This window comes from Acomys russatus, chromosome 5 (assembly GCF_903995435.1).
Source record: "Acomys russatus chromosome 5, mAcoRus1.1, whole genome shotgun sequence".
NCBI lineage: Eukaryota > Metazoa > Chordata > Mammalia > Rodentia > Muridae > Acomys > Acomys russatus.
In genome coordinates, this window is record NC_067141.1 from 65416184 (window position 1) to 65426569 (window position 10386).

General features: G+C 53.4%; 1 protein-coding gene across 2 annotated transcripts in view; it reads left to right on the forward strand.

The window, feature by feature from the left end:
• Sufu (SUFU negative regulator of hedgehog signaling) overlaps positions 1-9990 on the forward strand; it is a 100131-nt gene extending 90141 nt beyond the window's left edge. For both annotated transcript variants that reach the window (XM_051146706.1, XM_051146707.1), the window contains exons 11-12: positions 6540-6608; positions 9022-9990. In XM_051146706.1, the coding sequence (XP_051002663.1) occupies positions 6540-6608; positions 9022-9111 (159 nt within the window). In that variant the 3' untranslated portion in view covers positions 9112-9990. The remainder of the gene's footprint in view (positions 1-6539; positions 6609-9021) is intronic.
• Positions 9991-10386: the final 396 nt, after the last annotated feature.

The window sequence follows — 10386 nt, forward strand, 5'->3', positions numbered from 1 at the left end:
GTCTCCTCCCGTGGGCTGTTGCCTGGGGAACCAGGGAGCGGTGGGAACGAGTTGCTGGCTTCGGCATGTTTCAATCAAGTTGCTGTGCTAGGAGCTGCTTAATCAAAGGCCTGTTATGGGCTCATTAGTGTGGTCCACCACGGGCGCCCCTCAGGAGAGCCCTGGGAAGACTGGCTCAGGTCCCACCCTCCAGGCACGCACCCTCGATCACCAAGGGGTTTCTCAGGCCCTTTGCAAGGAGCCCTGGGAAACTCTCCATCTGCCTGCCCCAGCCAGCCGGGTTCTCAGCAGTGAGGCCAACACCCACATCAGCCTCCCTCCCCTCCTGAGAGCATCAGCATTTTCTGCTTCTGACCGCTAGCCTGATTTTCCCTTTAGGGTCTTGCCTCTGTGGTCACAGGCAGCTCCCGGGCTTGTGGAAACTCGCTTGTAATGACTTGTGGGCCTCTGTTGCTTCTCAAGAGCCAGTCTATAGGACTCCTGAAAACCTGGGGTTCCACTCAAAGTCACAGATCAAGCCTCACTATGCCAAGGGGCCCAGGCCTGTTTGAAGGGGAGAACTCTACACCCAGAGACCTGCGCCTGCACTTTAGAGGCTTCTGTCACTCCCCGGGTCCAGGTCCCTCCTAGAGCCTGTGTACCCTGGCCTATTGTGGGCAAAAGGCAGCGGAATGCAGCAGGCATGGGATATGGAGAGACCCAGACTTCTATCTGTTGGCTGCTGCTTGAACTACCCCTGTGAGTCACCGCTGATGTGAAGGGCCAGGGAGACTGTCTTGCATCAGCCTTCAGCAGCCTTTGAAGCGCTCCCTCCCAGCCATGGCACCTTGTCCTGGCTGCCAGCCCAGGCCAGTTATCTCTTAGGGAAAGGAAAGGAATCTATCCCCCTGTGCTGGGAATGGAGGGCTGGAAGGTTAGAGAGCCAGAACCCTTTTTTCAGAGCTAGTGGGATGGCCTCAGACAAGCTCCCGTACCTACCTCATCCTGGTCTGCCACCTGCTCCCCTGCTTCCTACCACCTCAGGGGGACCCAAGCCTGAGGGAGTCAAGACCCAAGGCCCTGGAGGAGAGGGCTACTAGAGACTCACATACTGGGGGCTGCTGCAGAGGCAGGAGTCAGCTCAAGCCCAGACTCTTTCCAGAGAAGAGACCTGGCTTCATGTACCCTGCCTTGTGTCACCCTTAAGATCATAGAGCCTGTAAGGCCAGGGCTTCCTGAGGAGGTCCCCAGACCCAGGAACAGGCCTGACGATGTCCTCTCTTGCCCCTAGTGTCCCTTCACTAGGGACTGTGGCATGCTTCTTCCTTGGCCTGTTGACCCTAAGCTGTCAATCTTCTGAGCAGAGCTCTGGCCGGAGCCGAGTTCATTCTGTCATCAGTTCTTAGCCAGGGCAATCTGAAGGAGAGAAGCTTCAGTCTCAGAGGTCACAGAGAGGTCATATGACCAAACATGAGATTATTGTTTTTAGGCCCCACAATGCTTTCTCAGCTGTGTGGTGTCTGACAGCTCACCCAGGTGGCGCCCTTAGTCCCAGCCACTCCCTAGTAGCCCAATAGGAGATCCTGGCTTGGGAGAAGATACCTCCCAGCTGTTCCCAGTGGGAAGCCTCTGCTGAACCCTACCCCAGCCCAGGAACAGGCTCCCCAGATTGCTTCAGCCTGTGTTCTTCTGTCTCCATGCACGCCAAAGCAACCTGGCAGCCCCCAGCCCAGCCCGTGGCACCTCCTTTCTGGTGCCTAGCATTTCTCCTACTGGTGGGCCTAGCTGTATCTGCCTCCTTTGGAGACCTTGGCTTGGGCTGTCTCAAGACCTCATTGTCCAGTCCTGTTCCTGTAACTCCCTGCTGTGTCAACAGAGCAGGAATCTGAGCCTGCTCCTGGCCACCAAAGCCAACTTCTCACCACCCACCCAGAGCAGGAAACGAGTAAGTGCCCTCACTGCTCACAGGCACATGCCTCTGGCCCTCCCAGCATGGGAGTGTCTACAGGCTGTTTTCTGGCCTTTGTCTGCCAGAGTTGGGGGAAAGGGGAACAGCAGGCAGGAGCCCTTCCCTGTCCCTGCCTCAAGCCGGTATGAGTGCCAGAGCTGCTCTTTGGCAGGCCCTGCCTCTGTAGAGAGCACATGTCCTTCTTGGAGAACGGGAAAGGGAGGGAAGGAAAGACAAACGTGCTGAGAAGCAGAACAACGTGTCAACACAAGGAGCAAACAAGGAGCAAGACAAAGTGTGGATTGTCATCATACGGGGGGAAGGAATGGCATTGTCAGCCACTCAGAAATCTGGTGACCGCAGACCTTGGAATGAGTGTCAGATTGTAGCAGTCCAGCCCCTGCCTGCAGCGCAGCCGGGCCTGCCCAGGGCAGGTACCAACAAAAGATCACTTTTCAGATTCCTTTCTGGAACTTGCTGGAGCCTGGAGAATTGACAGGTTGTTGACAATCCTTTCTCACCACCAATGGGCCAGGTTGTTCAACTGTGCTGCACTTGTCCTGTGTTGTGACCCCACTGGAGTGAGCTGTGAGTCTTGACTCCACACCCTCTCTTTAGCTGACAGGGCCCTCACAGCCAGTCAAATAGTGGTAGAGCTGTAGCCACCAACTATTGGTGTGCCCTATGCTCAGTCCTCCTTCTCTGGGCCTCTTCCTAGCGTTTCCTCCCACTGTGATCTCTTGTGGTGCCCTGTGAGAGTGCAGGTGTCTTGCATTGCCTGGGGTATGCTGGTCCAGAGGGCGTCTAGAGCCCTCCAGAGCAACAGGTTACTCAGATTGGTCCAGGGGCCCTTCCTCTCTCATCAGAGGGTCTCTTCTCTCCAAAGGCTATTTGTACTTAAACTTCAGTGTTTTGTCCCAGTTCTTCATCCATGCAAGCATAATAGAGTGCAGTACTCACTGCAATGATTTGTCATTATTTCTCCTGCTCTTTTCTGGGCCAGAGGAACTGTTCAAATGCATGGGCTCAGAGCACGGTGTGCTGGTGCAGGCCTTTAAGCCCAATGACTGGTGAGGCAGAGGCAGCAGGGTCTCTGTGAGTTTGAGACCAATTTGGCTTACATAGGAAGTTCCAGGAGTAAATAGAGATACTCTGTCTCAAAACATTAAAAAGAAGAAAAAAATAAAAATAAAAGCATGGATTCCAGCCCGCAAGATGGCTCGGTGGCGCATAGCATGCCTTCCTTCCCGGTTAGCCAGCATGCTCTTCATTGTTTGTTTGTTTGCTTGTTTGTTGTTAGCAGTTGTGTGTGCTCAGGCTCTAGCCCTATTGAAATGAGAAGATGTACTCCTGGCTAGGTTGAGGGGGCTGTTTTTCCAGGCCACTGGTAAAAGGTGCCATTACCTCCCCCTCAGAAAGAGGTGAGCCCTGAGTATACACGCTTTAAGAGCTGGCGCTCCTTCTCCAAACAGGAAGAGCGCATGCACCATCCCCACCAGGCAGGCACTGTTCTGGAGTCAGGAAGACTGTCTTCTCCTTCTCAGCACACTGAGAACTGGAGTCTCCCTTGCAAGCCGTGGCAGGGCTCAGTGACGAGCACGGCACACAGCACAGAGCCTGCATGTAGGCCAGGCACCTACCGCTCTTGTGAGTGGCCGTTTTTGCTGAGGCAGTCCTTGCTGTTCTGATTATTATTATGGCAGAGGCTGGCTACCCTACGGGGACATAACACTTCAGAAGCTCTGAGCCCTAGACCTGCAGTGACTTTTCCCACAGCGACATCACAACGGCGAGTCTGTTCCCAGGGAGAGCTCCCAGGAGCTGCTCCATCACAGCTGTCTATCTCCAGTATCCTGTTGATAAGATCTGTTAACATTCTCAGCTCCAGCTCTGAAATATACAAAGAACAGGGCCTGTTTGTTCAGTCCAAGCATCTAAGGTTTAACTCCCAAAGGAAATTAAATCAGGTGCCTGGAGCTATGACAGTCGGTGTGTTTCTTTGCAGAGAATGTCACCCTTAATATTATGTGGATCTCATGTATAATTTTTCCCCTTTAATTCTTTTAAAGCAATGTGGGTTTTCCAGCAGAAACCAGCAAATCATCACAAGTGAAAATAAAGGAACAGCTAGGATTTGTCCCCATTTGGGGGTCTTGTTGCCCCCTCCAACAGAGCACAAAATTAAGTCCACACACAGATGGTGCCACACTTGGTGGCAGCTCTGCTGAAAGCCTCCATAACTCATCAGTCCCAGACCTTTGACAGAGGGCTTAGGACTGGACTGTTGGTGGCCTCACCTTTCCTGTTGTTGAAAAACACACCTGGGAGCCTCCTTGGATGGCCACCATCCTTAGAAGCCCCCCACTTTACTCCCAGCACCTCAGCGCAGACCTATTTACCATTCTGGCCGAAAGCCCCTCCCTCCAGATTATTTATAGGTTAGAAATGAGCCGGGACGGAGTCACTGTAATATAGCTGGGTTTGCGGTGTGCTTGCATTGTGCTAGCATTGCCAGAGATGGCAACAGGCCCCGGAAATGCCAAAAATATGAATGTGACTTTATATTACCCAAGCAGACTGGTGATAACCAGTGGAGAAACTCGGCTGGGGGGAGGGGACCCATGGGATAAGAAGAGGAGGGCTCTGGATCCAGGAAGGAAGGCCAGGTGTGACTGGATGTGGCTGAGGACCAGAAAGTGCCAGACTGAACAGAGCCAGCCACCCACTCAGATCTTGGAGGAGGAAAATGACCGAGTACCTTGGGTGGACATGTTGGCGTTCCCATGCTCCCCCCCCCTCTCCCTCCCTTTGTCCTTCCCTCCCCCCTGTCTCCCTCACTCCTGGTCAGAGCTGTTTGCTCCTGTTTGGGGAAGGCAGGTCCTGTTCCTGCAGGGAGCTGCTAGTTGAGTGGGAAACAGACTCGCTTGTCCTAAAAGAATGAATATATGAGTCAGTGTTTCAGGCCAAACTATGATTGGGATATGGTCTTGCTTTGGCCCCACAGGGCAGATACTATAACTGCTCTGTGCCTCAGTTTCCCAATCTGGAAGGAGACTGAAAGAGATAAGGTGTAAACAGTCAGCATGGTGTCTGGCATGTTAGAGCACTTCCTTGTCATTTGTCACCACCACGCCATCAGCGTCCCATCCATCCTGCAAGTTCCTCCTGCCCTCCTTGCTCTGCTCCCTTTCTTTGTCACTCCACTTTATCTCACAGAACCGTCTGTGCCTGCTCTACAGAGTGAGCAGCTCCCCAGGGAAACTTAATGGGGTATTTTCCCAAGTTTTTGACTCTCAACTTTGTGAAAGGGAGGGGTTCCCTGAAAGGAGCCCCTTACTTTGCTTTGCATCTTTTTGCTATTCTTCCTCTGTGTGCTACACAGGTCTGCCAAACAAGTGGACAGGCCTATGGCTGAGGAAGGGCCAGCAGAGCTGTCCACGAGAGGCATCACTTGAGAAAGTGACCCATCAGGTTGAGGAGCGCAAGACAGTTAGGGCTCTGAGCAGCTGTGGGCATTCCCATTGGCTGAGAGAACTTGCTTAGGACACAAGGATGGAGGTGACTCCAGCCAAATAGTGGGATAGATGGTCTGTGACAGCAAAGCAGAATGGGGAGTACAAGACACCCAGAGAAGAGGTATCTCAGAAGTCTAGAAGAGCATAGCTGCTGACTGGGGTCTACAGGGACGGCCTGGGAGACATCCTGTGGCTAAGGAGGGAGGGTCAGAGTCCCGTGCCCCTCTGTAAAGTGACAGCAGCTCTCATTCTCCAAGCTCAGGGTTTTATTTATTTATTTATTTATTTATTTATTTATTTATTTATTTATTTATTTGTCAGGTGTTACCTGCTCTCCTCTAGTGGTGGGGATGGGGCCTAGCCTAGTGTTAAGATTCTGCTTCAGTCCGCCTACCCGTGATGTCACTGCTTACCTGCCACGGGGGTGTGGCCCTACCCAGAGTCATATAATAGGCTAGCCAACCCTCATGGTCTCTCTACTTCCTCTCCTCTTTCTACCTCCTCTATCCCCCCTACTTTCTCTCTCTCTCTCTCCCCTCCTCCCTCTCTCTGGGGTACCCCTTTCCCCCTTTCCTGTTCCCTTTACCCCCCATGCTCATTTAATAAACTCCTCTACAACATAATATCTGCTGCCTAGTACCGTCTTGTATCTTATCACCGTATCTTACTGCCTTAGTTTTTAAGTATAACACCTAGGACTTTGCACGTGTTAGGCTTGTGCTCCACTGGGGCACATCTAAATCCCAGATGGGGCTTGGATCCCAAAGTCAAACAGATTCCTTTTGTCCTACATGGTTGGGAGAAGAGGGTGGGAACATGTGAGCCTGATCAGGCAAGGGCCTTGGCAAGAGCTGTCCCATGGCCTTCGGCTTTCCTGTCCCTCTCTGTGGCTCTGCCCCACCTCTCTGTCCTTCCCCAGCCAAGGTTACAAGCAGGGGGTGGTGAGACACTGAGAGTGCACAGTCCCCCCCCCCAAGCCTCCTGTACTTCCCTCTGTCCGCAGAACCAATCAGTGGGTCATCCCTCCTCACAGCTAAAAGAAACACTCCTAGCTTAGCAGCTGGCAAAAAGACACCACCTTTTGTTTTCTTTCCCAGATTCTGTTGACGGAAGAGTTTGTAGAGAAAATGTTGGAAGACTTAGAAGATCTGACTTCTCCAGAGGAAGTAAGCCCATTTGATTTCTCACTCATAGAGGGGTGCTGGGCTTGAAAACACGGACCTATGTGCATAGTTATGTACCTGTGTGTGCACGCATGTGTGTGCATGTGCTCACACATCTGTGGGCTGTTTTCTGAAGGACAGGGTTAATCTGGAGAGAGGAGCCCCTGAGAATGTTAAATGACTTTATTTTTCTTCTGTTTCACAAACCGCCCCTGCCCCACCCCCACCCCCACCCCTGTGAGGACACTCAGCAAACTGTCTGAATTGCCAACTCTTGAGAACCTCATTGAAGAAGCAGCCAGGGCCTTCAGGCTAGAGCTCTCCCCAGCCCCTGCAGTTCCCTGGCAGGTTCTGAACAGAAAGCCCATGTCTGCTGCCAGAGAACATTCCACTGGGGAGTTCTAGTGGGCAGAAGGGGACTCCTGCTCTTGCCTTGGGCCACCCAAGCGCCACACTCCCTTCCTTCTCCAGCTATAGCTTGCCTCGCTCAGCCTCTTCCTGGCTAGCTCAGAGCCGGAGGAACTGGCAGGCCAGGTGGGGTTATGCCTCCCTTGGCTCCTTCTCAGGGGTACAGGAATGGAGTCCATAATCCCGCTTGTTTTTCTTCCTTGTTCCTGGCCTTCTCATTTGCAGGGACTTACCTCACCCTGGAAAGTCCCTTCCCCTCCCCCTGCCTCCTATAACCAGCACCCAGGCAGCAGGCTCCATGGGATGGTGGGATATTAGCAAGCTTCCCAGGCCTCCAAAGCACCTTCTGGCCCTCCCCTGCCTGTGGCAGAGACCCGTCCTTCCCTCCCTTTGCCCTAATGTACTTGAGGCAAAAAGCACTCCTTTACCTCCTAGGAGCCAGACAGGAGCAGCCAAGCTCTCCCAGGCCACACAAGCCCCTGATGTTTAAGAAGTTGAAGAGAAAGACTCAGAGTAGACAGAAACTCCTCAGAGCAGGTCACCCCTACAGAGCCACGCCCTCCCTGCCCCCTGCCAGGGGCCCAGCTTGCTCAGTTCATCCGTTTGCATATCCCAGGGTTATCAAGCACCCAATCTGTGCCAGCCATCACGACAGGTCGCTACCTCAGAGGCCGAGCTCCCCCATTCAGTCAGGCCAAAGCCAGCTGCCCAGAAGTGCTTCCGGAGAGGTCTTGTCACACTGCGATGGCATTTGTCAAGCTGCTGTTTGAGCTTGGGTGTTGAGTGGGCAGGAGGGGGACAGTCCAAGCAAGAGAGATGGGAGCCAAGGGGAGCTTAGGAAAGTAGGTCACTAAAAATGACTTCGGTTTTTTTTTTTTTTTTTTTTTTTGCTTTCCTGTCCAGAGGCTATCCCCACACCCTGCCCCAGTCTCCACTTTGTCCTGGGTCTACAGTTCCCCCAAGAGAGGGAGGGCAGAGGGAGCCAGGCAGGAAGTGTCATTTTGTCCACCTCCAGCCCAGCTCTCCAAGCAGGCTGGAACGTGACTCTCTCCTCTCCCTGGCCCTGACTTGCAGCCTAGCCCCGAGACAATGGGAGTTATCAGAGCTCCTGCACTAACCCCAAGTCAGTGAGAATTTATTGAGCACCAGCTGTGTGCTAGGCCACATGGAAGGTTCTAGAACCCAGAAGGAATAAGAAGTCAGCCTCTCCCCCTGTCCCAAGCAGAAGACCCCAGGTAAGTGAGAGAAATAAAACAAGGCTGTCGTTGATTCCTAATTGGGAAGACCAAGGTTCTCAACTGGGGTCAACTGGGGTCAGTCTAAACAGAGACTGCTGGACAGCAGGTAGTGAAGAATGTTTCCTTCTGAGAAGCACATAACCCTCCCCACCCTGCACCTCAGACCCCAGCATGGTCACATGGGGGCCTGATCTGGGGCTGAACAGCCTCCTTCCTCATGGACCCTTTGACAAAGCTATGGAGGATAGGTTCCAGGCTCTTTCCCACACTAGCCTCCGAAAGAGAGTTCCTGACAAGGTCAGAGCTCTTCCCTGTAATATCTGCTCCCTGCTGGTCCCCTAGACTCCAGCCCCAGGGCCTCAGGGAGCAGATTCCTTACGTGCTTGTGGCTGGAGGCAGAACCAAGGAAAAGAGGAGGAGGGAGGTCCACACAGTTAAAGGACTGGAAAGCACGCCTTCTCCAACCTGCTGAGAGTGCAAGAGGCCAGGGGCACCTGGGCCAGCCACTCAAAAGGATATGAGCACACACATACGTACACATGCGCACACATGCAGGCACACACACCTACACACACTTCATACACACACACACACACTCGCACGCACATACACACGCAGGCACCATTGGACTAGCATTTGAGAGGTCCCCAGTAGCCTGTCTTGTCCCCAACAGCCTAGGGACAGGGTCTGGGCCAGTGGGCTGCCTCTCTCCTGGCACTCTCCTAGAAGGCATGAGTCTGCTAACCATTCTGTGCTTGCTCCCTCCACAGTTTAAACTTCCCAAAGAGTACAGCTGGCCCGAAAAGAAGCTCAAAGTATCCATCCTCCCCGACGTGGTGTTCGACAGTCCATTGCACTAGCCTGGGCTAGGCCCTGCAGGGGCCAAGAGGAGCTCAGCTGCTCTCAGTGACTTCCAGTATGACAGCGTATAAAGGAGACTCCCATGAATAAAAGGGCAAGTGTGAGGATGACTGCAAAGCGCTGAACCCCCATAGGCCCTGCCTCACCTCCTGCTCAGGGGCCTCACTCCCAGCTGCCAAGCCCATGTGACTAGGCCCCTGTCCTACACGCCAATGAGGGAGTGAGGCTGCACCTGCAAACACTCCTGGCCCACCTGCTACTGCTGCAGGGTTAACTGATGTGCTCCTGGGGAGCGAGACACCATTTTATGCAGCCTGGTGTACAGAGCACACTGTGGATGCACTGCCTGGTTCAACCCCAGAGAGCTTTGGCTCAGTCAGGCTGCTCCAGCCTGCGGAATGATGGCTCCCGTCACGATTGTTTTTTCCTTCCTTACTATGCTGTGGAAACTGGATGGTATTTCTATTGCTCAGCAGAGACGGTCCAGAAGCCATGTATATAGTGATCTTTAAACAGGACTTATGCCTAGATGAACTTTATCATTCTCTTAGACAGGGATCTGGGGGCTCTCTGCCTGAGAAGGTGCTTGGTGCTGCCTGTCAGCTCTGGGCCCCAGAGGAGCCTGGGAACAACTGACACACACTCCATGCAGTTCCGGGTTCAGATTTGCTGTGGCCTGAAAGAGGTGCCACGGTCTTCCACGTGAACTAGGCTTTGTACAAGGCTCCGGGGACTTTAGGGACTCAAAGACATGGTGGCCCTAGCTATGTCTTCCAGTCCTTTTCTACCCAACCAGGCCTGCCAAGGAGAGGGCAAAGCTCACCACCTCCCCGTCCTGTGACCTAGGGCTCCAGCTCTTTGTTTCCCCCATGCCCTGGAGTCCCCGCGCCCCGGGCTGTAGGAGGCCAGCTTATGAAAACCTGAAGAGTCAACTCTCCACAGCCTGTTCCCTGTCATGTTGCTGACACTGCTCTCTGTGGCCCTCCGTCTGTGGCCCTCCATCTTCCCCTCCTTCCATTCCTCACGCATCTTTCATCGGTGTCTTTTCCCATAGCCTGGCCCAATTCTCTTACCCCAGGTCTGCAGGTCTGCAGGTCTGCCTGCCTTCTGGGAGCCAGCCTGTCTCTGACCACTTTTGGGAGCTGCATTTGAGAGCTCTCCCACTTCTGACCTGGCACTGGCACGCCCTTTTCTTGCACTCTTGCCTTCCTGCAGTCTTCTCCTTTCTTCTCTGCCTGGGTCTGATGTTCTTTGGGGTTTTATTGGTTTGTTTG